This window comes from Crocuta crocuta, unplaced genomic scaffold (assembly GCF_008692635.1).
Source record: "Crocuta crocuta isolate KB4526 unplaced genomic scaffold, BGI_CrCroc_1.0 scaffold273, whole genome shotgun sequence".
NCBI classification, from domain to species: domain Eukaryota; kingdom Metazoa; phylum Chordata; class Mammalia; order Carnivora; family Hyaenidae; genus Crocuta; species Crocuta crocuta.
The window spans coordinates 1056989-1075178 of NW_027529425.1; the positions used below are offsets into that span (position 1 = coordinate 1056989).

An 18190-nucleotide genomic window follows, 5' to 3' on the forward strand; every position below is an offset into this window, starting at 1 on the left:
ATGAAGGCAAGTAAATTATCTAAGAGCAAAAAAAAATGAAAGAGAATCCACCACTCAATCACTAAAAATTATAATTTTGAAGATACATCAAACACATGAAATGCACATGATACAATATTAGGTGCAAATTATAGACAAAGTGATCACAAAGATGAAAGATGTGCCTGCAGATAAAGACTTGAAATGCTCAAAAAGTGATGGCAAAATTATGAATCATTTCCTTGACTTATTTTCTAAAATATGCTTGCTAGTTACATTTTAAAGAAAATATTATTTAAATATTAAAGAGACATCCTTGGTAGTATTAACTCAGAAAATTTTGAAAACAAAAAACAAAAAAACAAAACAAAGAGAATAAGGTAATACAGAGAAACTTCAGTGGGAGTCGAGTATATTTAGTGTTGAAGCAGTGATAGTATTTACTGAGGTGGCACTTGGTATGGCTCTCCCATCAGCCTGATCATATTTCTTGGGCGATTTCCTGTGTCTCATCTTGTTTGTTAAAAAACACCAGGGTGGAGGAGGGACAGTGTTTTGGAATTACACTTTACTTTCATGATCTCACATAGCCCTAATACGGCTTCCACTACCAGTCAAATTCAGATTCTTGCACCCCACCTCACATCCTCCAGATTCTGTGTTGCTGGGAGATGGAAACCAAGAATGTGCACTTTTTTTTTTTAAATATTTTTATTTATTTCTAGGAGAGAGAGACACAGCGTGAGCAGGGGAGGGTCAGAGAGAGAGGGAGACACAGACTCTGAAATAGGCTCCAGGCTCTGAGCTGGCAGTCAGCACAGAGCCCGACGCGGGGCTCGAACCCACGAACCGCGAGATCATGACCCAAGCGAAAGTCGGACGCTTAACCGACTAAGCCACCCAGGTGCCCCAAGAATGTGCACTTTAACAAGCCCTCTCAGATGGTCCTTATCCACAGCCAAGCATGAGAACCATTTACTAAAGACAGAACTGGGGCCCATAATGTATGACGGGCTCCACAGAGCTGACCAGTACAGTACTGAATGTAAGAAGGGACATTGGAAGCTAAAACATGGAAAGAGCCTAAGTGTCCATCAACAGATGAATGGATCAAGAAGATGTGGTTTATCTATACCATGGAATACTACATGGCAATGAGAAACAATGAAATCTGGCCATGTGTAGCAACATGGATGGACCTTGAGGGTGTTATGCTGAGTGAAATAAGTCAGGCAGAGAAGGACAAATATCATATGTTTGCACGTATAGGAGTATTAGGAGGAACTTAACGAAGGAACAAGGGGGAGAAGAAGGGGGGAAATGGTGGGGGAAAGGGAGAGAGGCAAACCATGAGAGACTCTTGAATGCTGACAAAAACTGAGGACTGATGGATGTGGGGGGGGATGGGCATGGAGGAGGGCACTTATGGGGATGAGCACTGAGTGTTATGTGGAAACTAATTTGACAATAAACTACTTGTAAAAAAAAAAAAGAAGGGACATTGGAGATGAACCAGTGACAATTCAGAAATATGTGTTCTTTCCATTCCATCATGTTGCTTATGGGACACACCAACTCAGCAGAGCCATATGGTACCTGAGGACTTGACCAGAGAAGATAAAGAGGTACAACACTGACTGTGAGCAGCCCAGCACCACACTATACCTTTCACACTGCTTCAGTAAACCTTTAGCTGACATCAATGGAAGCATCCACTACAAGCAGCTGAGGTCATACTACAAAATGCCAAGTCCATCAGCCCACCAGGGAAACACTGTGGTTTAGAAATTTCCTACATCTTGGGGCGCCTGGGTGGCTTAGTCGGTTAAGCGTCCGACTTTCGCTTAGGTCATGATCTCGCGACTCCTGGTTCGAGCCCCGCGTCAGGCTCNATATATATATATAAAAAAAGAATTTTCCTACATCTCTTCCAGTCCATAGAATGGGAGAAATATTGACTATATTTCTATTGGAAAATCTTGGCTTAGTACTAAAACTGAAAACAAAACAAACTACACACTTGCAGACAAAGAAAAAGCTGAGCAGAAATTGTTTTCCATTCTGTTTACAGCAACGCTTCTGTCAAAAGCACATATTAATCCAAAATATAAAGGATGCCCTGCAGCTCTCCAGACCCATTTCATAATGGGCCTGCATACCTGGTGACACATGGGATCCTGAGAAGGGGAGGCTCCAGAAGCTTTAATATAGTGAGCATCATCCCAAGTGCTCTCAACTGNTCATAACAAGCCCATCCCCTGTAGGTTTCCAGAATACTCACCCCCACATTCTTCCATATGTTCTAAAACATTTCTCATCAAATTCACAAAAACCCTGCAAGGAGAAACAAAACATATTAAAACAAACTAAATGTACTGAGCTAAATGTACTCTAAGTACACAAAAAAGTCTCAGATTGCATGAAATGCACATGAAATGTGGCTCACTACCTCTCATTGGCAGAAAGAGGGAAGCTCCTATTCACAGGCATCTTATAGGAAGGGAGAGAAAACAGAGCAGATATGAAATGGAGAAGTTCAAGTCTCTCTTGAGTTGTCTGTGAGTACTATAGATACTGAGCGTCTTACCCGTTTGTGAAGACTATGTAATCCCTATCTTTCTGACATGTTTGGCTTGTTCATGTGTTGTCTCTAAACCTCATAGCCATCTGAATTATTACCTTCAGGGCTACGTGAGAAAACAGAAGCTGATGGAAAGTCAGTATGACCCCCTGTTACCACCCCATTCATTGATCTCATGAGCCCTGCTAGATTTTCAGTGGATTTTGGATATTAAGACACCTGTGTCCTCTTTCAGAGTAGCAGATCTACCTGAAGGCTAGCACATGTTTGTTAAGTGAGAAAGTGAGAGACAAATGGAGGAATAACAAAGGAGACACACTTCTAGTTCTCACACAGAAAAGATGGGACGGTGCCACCACTCCACAAAAGACAGTGTAAATTAAAACTTGCTCTGAGTTTTCGCTTACATCACTTGAAAATCAGGAAAATCAGGAAACTTCCTGTCTCTATGTTCCAGCTGTGATTTTGATGTTTTAACTATGCAAAGTATAGTTCCAAATGTGGTGGGTCTACTAAGCAGATGATCTGGGAACAGTGGAAAGGAGATTATTGGTTTTTCAGAGAGGAAATATCCAGGAAGTTCTTAATGATAACTGGGCACTTAATGATAACTGAGAGCCAGGAGAGGTGGGATCTGAGGCACAAGCTTCAGGTCTGTGGGAAAGGAAATCCAAGGCAGAGAGCAGCCTGTAGAAGAGACTCTGCCTGCTGACCTTCAGCACATGAACTCCTACCTTCTGTTCAGGAGTCAGGCCTCGAGTGAGGCATCAGAGCTGGATTAGCCACATGGCTCTACCTACAGTCAGTCTGTGTGTCTGCTAGTACATTCCATTCAGTTACTTTAAATCTTTAATAGTTTTGTCAAAACAACTCTTTTCTAGTGATTTTGTATGAGTGGTTCTTCCGTTGTTCAAGTAAAACACACACACACACACACACACACACACACACACAATTCATTTGGAGGTTAAAATCTGAAGTCAATAGACAAGCACCATCTTGCATCGGTTAGACTCCTTCCCTGCTCAGACTCACCTATAGGGTGCCTCCTTTGAAAGTATAGGAGTAAACCACAATAGCTAAAACATGGAAAGAGCCTAAGTGTCCATCAACAGATGAATGGATCAAGAAGATGTGGTTTATCTATACCATGGAATACTACATGGCAATGAGAAACAATGAAATCTGGCCATGTGTAGCAACATGGATGGACCTTGAGGGTGTTATGCTGAGCGAAATAAGTCAGGCAGAGAAGGACAAATATCATATGTTTGCACGTATAGGAGGATTAGGAGGAACTTGACGGAGGAACAAGGGGGAGAAGAAGGGCAGAAATGGTGGGGGAAAGGGAGAGAAGCAAACCATGAGAGACTCTTGAATGCTGACAAAAACTGAGGACTGATGGATGTGGGGGGAGGGGGGGATGGGCATGGAGGAGGACACTTGTGGGGATGAGCACTGAGTGTTATGTGGAAACTAATTTGACAATAAACTATTAAAAAAAAAAAAAGTAGAGGAGTAAAGCAGAAAGGTCTGGTTCAACCACTTGAATCCCAAAAGTTGTCACCATTAGCAAAGGATGAATTAAAGTCATTGAAATAACTGCAGGGGGTTGGCAATTCTTAGGAGAATTCAAATATGTGCAAACTTCCCAAAGATGAATCTGGGGCTGCCCAATAAACTGAAGTTGTAGAGCCATCCAGGAAAACAAAAAGGCTAGTCAGAGCTCATGCTATGAACAGGAAAGTCTGACTCTAGCCTACAGAGATAATGAGCCACTACCAGGGACTCCTTTGATGCTTTTCACCTAATGACAAATACAATTTTGCCTTCATGGGAACCTGTACCTGCCAAGGATCTCTTCACAATGCTCCCAAGCTGGAACAGCAAGTCCTGGGCTGCATCAGTCAGAGACCTGGACTGCCAGCTCAGGGGAAACCTGAGGCTCCTAAGAACAGACAAGAGAGAGCCGTGGGGTACACTTGGCCATGTGCTGGGTGGAGACTGTGACACCATTTCTGGAAAGCCTGAAACTAAGAACTTCTGCTGAGGAATATCTTTAATATGGAACTAAGCTGGGACTTGCAACTGTAAGAAGCAAAAGAGGGAGCTGGGAGCTCAAACAACACTCACCTGACGGTACCCCAGGGCAGTTCCCAAAAAAGGCAGAGGTTTTGGCCCAGGAATTCCCAGCTTCTTAAAAAGTCCATGTGTGTGGGTCCCATATCTATAAAGTGAAAGAGTAAGTCTGGTCACAGGGATGGTGGAAGAGGTGGAGGGACTGGCCCATCACTGACACAAAACTGGAACAGGTAAGAGAGGAGGTAACACATAGGGAAGAAATAATAACATCAATTCCAATGGCAATTGTTACATTACTCATCATCTCCTTTCCCTTCTCCATTATAGACCCAAAACAATAATAATAATGATGATGATTAGCTAAAAGCAGCTGAAAATTTAACAGTCCCAATCCTAGACTTAACACTTGAAAAATGTTTCTATACTTGAGATCTCCTGAAAAGTTCATGCTGAATTTTTCCAGGAAATTCACTCATGCCTATTTAGTAAATGACTCTTCCATGAATTTAGAGATTGTCATTCAAGGGAGGAAGAGAAAAAAATTTCTGCTCCAATGATGAGACTTTTCTTAATTATATCCACTCAGTAACAGAGAGTCTATGTCAAAATGTTCTTATGGTTTGGTCAGAGAACTTTCTTCTTTTCCTTTCTTGTAGTCCCTGTTGCTGTTTGGGATCTGAGTCCTCTTTGTTTTTGTTTTTGTTTTTGTTTTTAGAGAAAGAGGGAGAAAGCATGAACAAGGGAGAGGTGGAAAGAGAGAGGGAATCCTATGCAGGCTCCACACTTAGTGTGGAACTGAATGTAGGACTCTATCCCATGACCATGGGATCATGACCTGAGTGGAAATCACAGTTGGATACTCAACCAGTGGAGCCACCCAGGGCCTCTGAGATATGATCCTACTTAAATTTATCTTTATAGAGATACAGAACAACCAAGGTTCTTTTTTTTTTTTTTACCTCAAGCCATTTTTATATTTTATTTATTTTTTAAATAGTTTATTGTCAAGTTGGTTTCCATATAACACCCAGTAGAGCAACCAAGGTTCTTATTTCTGTACAATGAAAACTGTGTCCCAGCCTCAACTGGCCTCATAGAAAAGTGGGATGGTGTCAGCTCCACTTAAGTCTCTGTTTTCAGCCATTCTGGTTCTCTTGAGCTGCAGAGAAGGAGGACTGACCCATATGTGCCCTGAATGATACCATATAAAAGAATCAGTAAGTAAACAACCCATTCCCAGACCATTCTTCCCCCTGCGGATTCTGGTCCTTCAACCTGTGAAACTCGTCTGCTCAGCACACTGCCACGCCCACTCATTTTTTTCTTTCAACATGGTCACTAATTTACTGACTCTGTGTATCAACTCTCAAAAACCCATTATAGATGGTGCTCCCTATGACAGGCCTGCTTGCAATCCATCTTTCATGATTTGCTTGTGGAATCCCACAACTAGGGGTTCTGGATCCTTGCAAACCTTCCACTTTAGGTGTTGCTGAGAGACAGCAGAGTAGAGGGAGGAGAGAGGTTGAGAGAAAAGGCTGCCAGCACCATTTTAACCATGAACTTGCTAGGCCTACAGGGCTAACCCCATAGAGGCAAATTAGGAAAGTGGTGGGAAAGGATGCTAGGTAGAAATGATTACATACCCGACAAGTGCTTTCAGCTAACAGATAGGGGGTCTCCCAAAGTTCACATATCTCCAGTTCATAGCAGAATATGTGTTATGCAACATAAAATAAGTAATGACAAAATATTCCAAAGGAGGAGGAGGGGCAAGATGGCGGAGAAGTAGGGAGCTCCGTACCTGCACTCGCGCCCATGCATCACACGGAAAAGATCTGAAGCCATAGGAAAACGTACCAAACCCAAGAGATTGGGAGAAAAAGGACGCAGATTCCACTGAGAAAGACTTCTAACGTGAGTGTGAACTGGGGAAGTAAAAATCGGGCCTGGATTGGAGACTGGAGAGATGGGCCACCCCCTCTGTGGGGAGTGAGAGGGGAAAAAGAGAGTCTGAAACAGAAAAACCTCCGCTCGGGGTGTAGAAAATCTATGCGCACAAAATACCTGCGCTTCAGGGCCCCCCACGCTCCAAGTCGCCCAGGAGGGGCTGCGCTCGCGATTTGCTTCTTTGTGCTGGCTACTGACTGGCTGGGAGAGGTTGCGCGCCTGCAGCCATTGCCTTTCTGGGGGCTTGGACCCCTGGAGGAGGCGCGCAGAGGCACCAGCGTCCGTGCTCCTAGCTGGCTGGAATTCTAGAGGGAAGGCAAAGCGCTAAAAACTGGCAGATGTGACCGCGAGTTCATGTTTTGGGTGACGAGACATAAAGGGAACTTGATTTCCTCACTCCAGCGGGCTCAGCACGCCAGCAGACAAAGCCCCCCGCCCCGCCCAGGCTCTCCAGCCCCACCCAGAGGAGAAGGGAGCAGCGGCTTCTGGCTCCACCCGCAGAGCTAGCCTGAAAGATTGGAATTGCCCTGAGGGGTAGCCAGGGGATCGCCTGAGGCAATTTCAGCTGGGTGCTTGGCCTGAGATTTGGATGGCTGGGACTGGCCTGGGTTGAAAAGCCCAACAAACTTTGGCTGAGCCCCTGGCCCAGGAAGTTTACACGCCTCTAAAAGCGAGGTGGAGCACCACCACACTCCTCCCTACAACCTCCAGGCAGAACTCCCGCCTGATTCATTGGATCACACCACGCCCATCCCTGCTTGAGAACTGCCCTCCTCCCTTTCCCCCTTTTTTTTTTGTTTTTGGTTTTTGTTTTTGTTTTTTTGTTTGTTTTTTCTTTTTTCCGCAGAACACTGACCTGATTACCTCTGGTCACCGGCGTGCTTAAACAATCAAATTTAGTCCATAGAAAACCCCCAAAAACATGGAGGTTAAAGACCACCCTACTAAAGAATGAATGGGTCAATCAGGCAATTAGGGATGAAATTTAAAAATATATGGAAACAAATGAAAATGAAATCACAACAATTCAAAGTCTATGGGATGTGGCAATGGCAGTCCTAAGAGGAAAGTACATTGCTCTCCAGGCCTATTTCAAGAGNTTGGAGACTAGCTTTTAAGACAGTACCCGTTCTGGGGTGCCTAGGTGGCTCAGTTGGTTAAGCAACCAAATCTTGATTTTGGCTCAGGTCATGATCTCACAGTCGTGAGACCAAGCCCTGCATTGGACTCTTTGCTAAGCATGGAGCCTGCTTGGGATTCTCTATCCCTCTCCTGTTGCACTCCCCTGCTTCTTTTCTCTCTCTTTTTCTCTCTCTTTCTTGTCTCTCTCTTTCAAAATGAATAAATTTATTTTTAAATACAGTATAGGCTCCAAATATTCTGTACACATCCAGAAAATCTTTTTTAAAAATTTTAATGTTTTATTTACTTCTGAGAGAGAGAAAGAGGCAGCGTGAGCAGGGGAGGGCCAGAGAGAGAGGGAGAAACAGAATCAGAAGCAGGCTCCAGGCTCTGAGCTAGCTGTCAGTATAGAGCCCAATGCGGGGCTCGAACCCACAAGCCATGAGAGCATGATCTGAGCCGAAGTCAGACACTTAGCCGACTGAGCCACCCAAGCGCCCCCAGAAAATCTTATATTATATAATCAAACCCCCAAAACCGCATGAAAGGACATGTGTTTGAGGGACCTAGCAGAGGGACCTCAGCCAGCCCAAGCTGGGTGTTTGGATTCTTCCTCTAGCACAGCTGGACTCATGAGCACCAAATGCCACCATTTTGGTGGCCTTGATTAGTCCTACCTCTGTTCCTTCTTTGCCATCACCAACACAAAAAATCAATTCTGGCTTCTGGACATCCATTGTGTTACATCCATTCCCAGGTTAGGCCAAGCAAGTGGCCGAATATGTCAGCAATACCAGTCCCAAAGAAAGATCCGGTCTAGTGTCTAAACTTACAGAGGTGGGGCTGGATGAATTATAGTCTTTCCAGCTTCTTTCATTTTGGTAGAGTAATGTTGCTGTTCGTATGAATAAAGGGGCTAACAATAAAGTGACTCATTTTTAGTGCCTATACATTCTGTTGGCAAGCAGAGGGCACTGTCTACAGCTACTGACTCTTGGTTACACCGGTGTCTTCTAACTCTAAAGTGCTGTTTTGCCTGGTGGTGACAGTATCCAATGACGGCCCCACTGCCAGACAAACCACACACAGTGTGACTTACAAGGTATTCCTGTCCCCTGGCTCCAAGCAGATGAGATACTAACCCTGTGGTCCTGTGATGACCTCCAATGGGACCAGGACCAAGGAGTTCCTCTGGGGAGGTCGCTCTGAGGGAGGAATATTCTCCCACTCCATCTTGAGTCTTACCTGTATGCCTCTCACATCAGCACTGGCTCAGTGTCTTTCTACTCACCTGTGCTAAGGGGTTAAAATAACCTGCTGGGCATTTGTAAACATATACACAACCTATATCATAGAAGTATGCATGTATACACTAAATTCATATTCCCAACATTGCTGTAGAAGGCTGAGGTTATTTTTGTACCCTTATAGTCACAAAGACTGAACCAACAGCCTCCTTTTAGCCTTCAAAAATAACAAGCTGGAAATAGTCTTATCTCATTAAAAACAAAACAAAACAAAAAACCCACCTAGTATTAAATAGAATGAAATTAAACCACATCAATTATATTTAAATGTCATCACACAGAACATAGGTTGCCACAATACCCAACATGCAAAACCCTTCTCTCAGAAAATGAAGCTTATATGTTCTGTGTTTACATTCTCATGATTTTCTACTCTTAAAGAAAGTAAAATTGAGATAGAGGTCAAAGGTGACATGGAGGGAACTGTCCCTACCCACAGTTTGAAACTAGGTCCTTTCCCAACCTGTTTCAGGATGCTGGAAACCTGCCACTGAAAAACTCCTCTGCTAATGATTTTTATTCCTCCTCTTGTACTGTAACATAGAAGGAAAAAACATATTTAAAATCCAAATTTGCTTTCAGGGCTATGTCTTTGCAGCCTGCTGGCAGATTTCATATCGATGGAGGAAAAAATCTCTATACTGATGCTAACCTTCCCAGAGGCCAGAAGGAAAACATGAAATGAATAAAATTTCAAGATTTCTGCCAAGTATCCTCAGCTCTAAAGATGCTCATTTAGGGGTAAGAAGTTCTGCATATTGCAAGGTAGGGGAATGGCCAGGAGAGAGGCACAGAAAAGAGGGAAGAGTCCAGTATGACGAGGAAGGCGAGGCACGTCCAGCACCCCCTGGAAGTCTGGGTACACCAGTGACTTGTGTACATGATGCCTGGTGGTGGGAGGGAGGGGAGCAGGAGCCACCTGAGAGACACAGGATCCATCCTTTTACATGTGTCCTCAGCAGACACAGTCCAAGAAGGTGAAGATAATGAGACAAAATCCAAGCCAGTCCTCTGCCTTCAGAATCTCCAGATCTTGGGATGTGGGTGAGGACCCCAGAGCACAGGGGCCTATTGCTTTTAATCTGTCTCTAGTGAATTCTGCTCGATGGGTCTAGGTCCCAACAGTTGCTCAAAAAGAAGATCATCCCCAGGAGCTAATAATGTCTCTCAGCCCTCCTAACTACAGAAATTAGAGTTGGGGTGTGGGGGTACTCCTTCCACAGATCTGAGGGAAGTCAATAATAACCCCATATGTATTTCTAGCATGTTTGAAGTATCCAACACTTAAAGAACTTCCCTTTTATTAACTCTATTGATCTTCAAAACAGACTAGGAAAAGAGGGGAGGGGTTTCTGATTAGCAACCCAAGCCCAAGGTTCCAGAAGCAATGAGCCTGATCATTTACTCACAGATAGAGGAGCACCAGGCTAGCAGCCAGGAGAAGCCAGGTTTCTGTGGAGAAGCCTGGGATCAGGTCCATGGCCACTTTTCCTCTGTAGATCTCCTTTACTCTCTTTCAGCAGGATGTATCAGTCTTTGCTGGCCTGTGTGTATGGAGCTTCCCTTCCCACCAGCGGTGATTCAGTGAGGCTGTAATGTATATACTGAAGAAAGGGTGGGGCTGGAGCTCCACCTGAAGGTGCCTCCCCAGCCATGAGTGTTGGCAAAGCATCATGGACACTCCCAGTTTGACCTCCTTTGAGTTCATATTATATGGGAAATCAATAAACAACTCAACCAGTGTTATCAGTAACCTCGAAGGTTAGAGAAACTCAGGTAAAGTCGCTGTTCTTAAATCTCTAACCTTTCCGGGGCGCCTGGGTGGCTTAGTCGGTTAAGCGTCCGACTTTCGCTTAGGTCATGATCTCGCGGTTCGTGGGTTCAAGCCCCGCGTCAGGCTCTGTGCTGACTGCCAGCTCAGAGCCTGGAGCCTGTTTCAGTCTGTGACTCCCTCTCTCTCTGACCCTCCCCTGCTCACGCTGTCTCTCTCTCTTAGAAATAAATAAAACATTAAAAAAAAAATCTCTAACCTTTCCTTGTCACCAAGGCTGCCTGCACTCCAAAATACTTGACATCCTTCAAACAAGCTGGGTCTACTCATGTTTATTCATGTAGTTTCCTCTACCTAGAAATGACCCTGTGCATCCTAGAAGGATCTTACTCCTCCTCAAATCCAGCTCCAAAAGAATCCCCTATTTTGGAGTCTTTCCTCACCAATCTCCTTGAAGAGCTATAACAACTTCCTTCTCTGGGAAATTTCTGTCCCATGAGTCCCAGTTCTATTCTTGTTCTCTGCCCTCTCCACCCCTATCATTGGTCTCCACCCCTATTTGCCTTACAGATAGAGAGTTTCTCACGGGCACAGTCTGAGTACTCATCAACATTATGTCCTTAGTCTCCAGCAAAGTGCTATATCCTCAGAGGGCATCCAGCAAGGTTGATGGAGTTGAGTTGGTAGAAATGAAATTACTGGACTTCCTGTGTATCCTTTCTGGGAAGACTGTTGGTGACCATGCTAGATACCTAATGGGAGAAATCGATAACAGAGCATCTAGAAATTACACTGGCTTATTAACATCAATCTGACCCATGTTCTGTGTCTGCATGCCCTGAGAAACCATAGATTATGTAGCATACCTCTGGAATCTCGGAAACAATGGAGCCCTACAAAGAGGTAATTAAGAAAGAAGTGGCTCCAAGCTGGAATACCAATACAGGACAGACATGGGAAGCTGGAAATGATCCCCAGGAAAAGTAGAAGAGAAAGTCCCAGGAATTCTGAAATATTTCTGCCCCCTTTTGGTGTCTTCACTGGGCATCATTCTATAGGGTCATGCTGTTATCTCCAGTTTACGTTCATAGAAACTGAGACTCAGTAACTGCAATTGACTTCCCAACAGTTATTGATCACAAGAACATATTGTAAATATGTGAACATGGAGAGAGACTGAAATCTTTTCTGCACTCTGCAGTACCGATATTCAACATTTTCCCTTCCCTGATAAGGTCACTACAGGAAATAGTGATACCCAAGGCTGCAACAGCAAACTGGTTATAATTCTGTTCCTAATCCATGGAGACCCATGGAAAGCACTTGCCTCCTCAATCTTCCAGGTCACAGGTCTCTGTCTCATCAATAGGAAAGACAGATGCTAGTCAAAATGGTACTAGAATATTGTTGGGCGGGATGTCCCTCTCTATGTTCCCCAGTAGAGAAGTACACAGAATATGTGCAAACAAGGATGTTTGTCTGATAGGACATGTTGTCTGATAATCCTTGATGCTCGATAAAACTTAATGCTCTTGATAAAGAGCCTGAAAGCTTAATGCTCTTACCTAAACACAAAGCCTTTTTTAATTTTACTTGGAAACCAAGCCTCTGTGGGAACTAATAGACTTTCATTTGCCTCCAAATCCTATGCTCAGCTATGATTATTTCGTAACTGAGCCTAACATGAGCATCTGCCTGCCTTATTAACCTCAGGACCTGCTCCAGCTGTTTAGAATCTATCTTGACAATGACAGACTAGTCATTGCTGGGGACTACAACACAGGCAGCATCAAACCCACGCAGATGGTCTTGTCTGCAAAATGAATTAATAGAGGCATGAACTTTGTGCCCCATCCTTCCCTGTAGGAAACACCTGAAAAGACTCATGTCCTCAGAGTTGTGCAGCATGTGTGAAGCAAGACACTATGTGTCCAAAGAACACCCCACACACCTCATGCCTGTCACCTACTCCTTCCTGTACTAATATGTTCATCATGTACTTTCCAAACTCTGTTCTAAATGCATGGAGTAAAAGTAGGTCTCAGACCCAAATATCATTCAAATTGAAGATAGAGAAAACAAACAGATAATTATACTACAGCTAAGTAAAATAACTATCTTCTTTAGCATGAAATGCCTTATCTGCTTTCTCTGTTTCCTTAGATATTGTTCAAATTGAGCCTCAAATAACATTCAAGGGAGCTGTGAGTTCACAAGCTACTCAGGTGTAATCTGAAACTGGCTCCTGTATGTGGAAGGCCGGAAGAGATCCAAGTAATGAAATACCACTCCAGATTGGCAGTTTTAATAAGCAAAGGGAATTTACTCACAAGACTTGTCTTGGTGGCTGCAAGACAATAGATCTCCACACTCAACTGACACATCTTAAAAGTTTATACAGAGGCCTTAACTTGGTTCAGTCACATGTACCATCCAGATAGTCTCAGCATCACATCACTACATCAAGGCTGTGTCTTTGGGACTATTTCTGGGAATGGGAAAACCAGAAAAATACACATTCCAAGGACAGAGGAGAGAGTGCGTAGCCTCCAATTGCCTGGGTCCAGCTCACGGGTCATCTATTAGTTGTTCCTAATTATTGACCTCCTAATTAGCCTGACCCTTGGCCAGCAAACTTGTACACTGTGACTAAGTTTGATTTGACTCTAGAACTCAAGGATGGTTAATAGAGAAAAAGAGAAATATCAGTTGTCACAATAACAAATTAAATAAGAAAAGTCTTATCATCAAAATAGTTTTAGAAAAAGTATTTGATAAAATTCAACTCCCATTTATAGTATAAAAAAAGTCTTAAAGTACTAATAGGAAACTTTCTTAACATGATAAAAGTATCTACCAGAAAACCTAAAGAAAATACCATTCTTCATAGTATAAAAGCACTTTCCTCTCATACCACTTTAATGTTTTACTTTATGCACATATATAGCCTTTTCAAAAATAGTAACTGGTTTTAAATAAAGAAAATCTCATCAATTAACTTTTTGCTGTAAATGGGAAAAAACATCAGTACTTGTTTTTGTTTAGAATCCAGATTGGGGATCCCAGGGTGAACAGTTCAAAAATCACTGAAAAAAATAAGTATTTTTCTACCGTGTTAAACTTCCTGAACTGACTAGCAATGGGGAAAGGAGAGGACCAGAAAAGAGGGCCAATCATTTGGCCAAGATTATCCAGGTTTACAAGATGGAGTTCTTGATCTTTTGTTAGAACACAGGCTTCTCTGATAATCAGATGAAAGTAATGACATATTTCCCTAAAAAATGAATACTCATCAAATATTTTTGCTTGCAGTTCCAAGGGATTCCCAAAGAGACATAAGTAGCTGCCAAACCCACTGATTTTTTCCAGACACCCTGCCTCACCAAGTGCACCCTACCCTTGAGCTGCAGCCAATTTTAGTTGGCATGTGGTTATTCTCAGGGCCATGGAGACCTCTTTATCGGTCTGCATCAGTCTTCACTGTACCTAGTGCTATGACACACCATGGAGGCAAAGTGCGAACAAGACTATTACAAAGGGCACTTACGCAAAGGCCCTAGGTGAGGTACTGCATTGCAGTCAGACACCTCCAAAGGAAGGCATTAGGAGGTTGGGGAAGGGAGAGAAAAGTGGGATGTGGAGCAGGGGGAGTGGGGGGGGGGGGGAGGGGGGGGGGGGGCAGGAAGGGAGTGGGTTCCCAGAAGAGGTGGCACAGGTTGTACCAGGGACAGAGGAGTATTTGGCTAGAAAAAGAGAAGAGAATGCATTTCAGGCTGTTAGAATGGCCAGCTTACCATCATTATCATTGCCGAGTATGTTTGTCATTTCTTGGTTGCAAGGTACAGTGTCTAAATTGAGCTGATCTTTATTGCTGCTAATAAGGAATTAATCACACCACAGCCCCAGGTAAGTATCCTTTGCTTCTAGGGCCAAGGCTAAGGCCTACTCTGGGCATGGCCTCTGGAAAAAGTCACTGGGCTTGGCAGGCACCATAGTGATCTGTCTTATACTTGTTAGGACAATTTCTTGGTTTCAAAATATTTGTTGACGTAGAAGTCATATAATGTAAAATTAACCATTTTTAAGTCAACAATTCAGTGTCAGTACTGTTTAAGGGAAAAGCCACAAGCCCAAGATGGAGTCACTTATGTGAAGCCAAATCACAAAACCAGGGCTTAATATATAACTTAACTGCAATTTCAACCTGAGAAATGTCTTTTTTTTTTTTTAATTTTTTTTTGTTTTATTTTTTTTTATTTATTTCTAGGAGAGAGAAACAGCGTGAGCAGGGGAGGGCCAGAGAGAGAGGGAGGCACAGAATCTGAAACAGGATCCAGGCTCTGAGCTGGCAGTCAGCACAGAGCCCGACGCGGGGCTCAAACCCACGAACCGCGAGATCATGACCTAAGCGAAAGTCGGACGCTCAACCGACTAAGCCACCCAGGCGCCCCCAACCTGAGAAATGTCTTAACCAGTCAGTCAGGAATCTTCCGGTCAGCACCAATGAGGTAATATCATGGGCTCTTCCAGAATCCCCAAAGGAAGAAGATATACTCCACCTAATAAGACCCCTGCTCTTTCTCCTAGGTTGAATGGCCCTGCTGAAACAATCTTTTCTTCTGCTAATAACTTCCTTGCCCCACTCTCCTGCTTATAAAAATCTTCCATGTTGTACAACTCCTTGAAGTGCCTCTCTACTTGCTAGGTAGGATGTTGCCTGAAGATTCATGAATTGCTTAATAAAGCCACAGAGATATTCAAATTTACTCAGTTGAATTTCATTTTTTTTAACAGTACGTTCACAATGTTGTGCAACCACTACCTCTATCTAGTTCTAAAAATATTTTTATTACTCCAAAATAAAATCCTGTGCCCATTAAGCAGGTTCTCCCCACCTCCTCCTTTCCTCAGCCCTGGCAACCATGGATCTACATTCTGTCTTTATGGATTTGCCCACGCTAGGTGTTTCATATAAATGGAGTCATGTAATATGTGGCCCCTATTAATTTAAATTTAAAGATCTAATTGGCTTTATTCAACAATTAATTCATGTATCAGCAGCATCCCATTTAATAAATAGAAGTGAGCTTCCAGGAGCAATGCCAAATGGAAGGATTTTTCAGATAAGAAGGAGGTGGGACAGGAAGTTAAGAGTGTGTTATTTTAGGGGTGTCTAGGTGGCTCAGTCAGTTGAGCTTCCGACTTCAGCTCAGTTAAGCCCCACATCAGGCTCTGTGCTGACAGCTCAGAACCTGGAGCCTGCTTCGGATTCTGTCTCCCTCTCTCTCTTCTCCTTCCCTGCTTGTGCGCTCTCTGTCTCCTGTCTCAAAAGTAAATAAACATTAAAAAAAAAAAAAGAGTGTGAAACTTAACTGAGGACCATGGGGGAGAAGAAGGAGGGAAATGGTGAGGGAAAGGGAGAGAGGCAAACCATGAGAGACTCTTGAATGCTGAGAAACAAACTGAGGACTGATGGATGTGGGGGGAGAGGGGAGATGGGCATGGAGGAGGGCACTTGTGGGGATGAGCACTGGGTGTTATATGGAAACCAACTTGACAATAAACTATTTGTAAGGAAAAAAAAAAGAGTGAACAATAAAAAAAGCGTTTGTTATTTTAGGCAAAATTACCTTCCTTAGGGGAAGGCAAGGGGTTTTATCAGGCAGATGACCTCACCAGTGCTGATCAGGAAATTCCAGACTGACTGGTGTAAAATTCCACTCCTGGGAGAGGCAGAAACTACAATTAGATTTGATATGAAGTCTTAGTGGGGCTTAACATGAGTAACTCCATTTAGGTCCTGTTTCTTTTGAGCACTTTTTTCACGGAGGACAATGTTTTTAAGGCTCCGTCCTGCACTTGCATGTGTCAGTACTTCACCCCTCTCATGGCTGAATAATGACCTATGATCTGTACTGTCAATCTAAAAATAACAAGCCACAGTGAGAGGCAAACCAGTGCTTATTTGGGATCAAATAACTGCAATTTAGGGAAAGCATATTCAGATAGAAACCCAAACATAGTCCCACCTTAGGATGAAAGCAAGTGTTTTTTTATGAGAAAAGAGAAGGGGCCAATTACATTAGTTGAAAGGGAAAAAAAGTTTTCTAGGGTTTTGTTTTTGTTTTTTGTTTTTGTTTGTTTTGTTTGTTTTACAAATTAAACTACTCTGAGTTATATATTGACCGACTGCTGGTTTTATTTTCAGAAAGTCCATAACTGTCAGTCTTGTGATCCCTCTGACTCCTCAAGCAATTGCTTAAAGCAACTGCTATTTTGCCTGGTCCAGAGGTTTTGGTCCATTTCAAACTATGCTGATTAGGCAGTTTCTCTGAAGTACCTGCTCCAGCTCCATTTTCAAATGACTCCAGTCACATCAATTTCTCACCATACATACCACAATTTGTTTATCTATTTGAAACCAGGAAACTAATGGGACACCATGAAAAACTGCTTTTTGACTCCTTTTTCTGCTTTTATTCTTGCTAGGACCTATTCCCTACCTTATATCTGTCTTGTAGAACAGATAATATATGTACTCCTTGTAAAGGTCAGAAGTTAATGATTTCTTTGGAGTCTTCCAGCACAACAGATAATATCTAAGGAGTGACTAGGTGGATTATCATGGATGTTTCCAAGACCACTGACTCACCAAGAACCCTGGTTCCAGGGTATCAGTGACTTATGGAGGATGCCTGTCTTTGTTCCTGGATTAATAAGAAGACTCAAACACCTGGACCACTATCCTCAATAAAAACCCCAGGCCCGAAGCAAAGTGGAGATTCACTCTGTCTGTAACTACCCTCTCTCTCTATCTTTTTTAAAAAAATTTTTTAAATTTATTTTTGAGAGTCATAGAGAGACAGGATGAGCAGGGGAGGGTCAGAGAGAGAGAGATACAGAATCCAAAGACAGGCTTCAGGCTCTGAGCTAGCTGTCAGCACAGAGCCTGATGCAGGGCTTGAAGCCATGAACTATGAGATCATGACCTGAGCCGAAGTAGGCTTAATTGACTGAGCCACTCAGGCGCCCCTCTATATATCTTTAATAAACGTGGCTCTCACTTCCTCTTGGCTTGGGTTTGATTTCTATCCTACGCAAAGTCAAGGACCCTCTTGGCTGGTCCTGGGCAGGAACCCTTTGGGTCTGCAGATCCAACCAGCCTGCGTCACATTCATCCGTTAATTTCCATTATTTCTACCTTTTGGTTCTTGTGAATAGTGCTGCTATGAACATACAGGTAGGTGTGTTTCTTTGAGAAACTTGTCAATTTTCTTAGGTTTTTAACTAGAAGTAGAATGGTAGTTCTATGTTTAACTTTTTGCAGAACCGCCAAACTGTTTTCCACAGTGGCTGCACCATCTTATGTTCCCACCAATGATGTACAAGTGTTCATTT

At 43.2% G+C, this 18190-nt stretch overlaps 1 protein-coding gene across 3 annotated transcripts in view; it reads right to left on the reverse strand.

Moving 5' to 3' along the window:
• The window catches only part of LOC144227124 (cytochrome P450 3A12), a 105197-nt gene that overhangs the window by 47164 nt on the left and 39843 nt on the right, over positions 1–18190 (reverse strand). For 2 of the 3 annotated variants that reach the window (XM_077758670.1, XM_077758669.1), the window contains exons 2-4: positions 4694–4787; positions 4408–4508; positions 2261–2313 (exon numbers count right to left, since the gene is read on the reverse strand). Coding sequence is in view for 2 of the 3 variants with exons in the window: in XM_077758669.1 (XP_077614795.1) it covers positions 2261–2268 (8 nt within the window). In the remaining variant the exon portion in view is untranslated. Of the gene's footprint in view, positions 1–2260; positions 2314–4407; positions 4509–4693; positions 4788–18190 lie in introns of those variants that run through there. The other variant, XM_077758673.1, reaches the window with a different exon arrangement.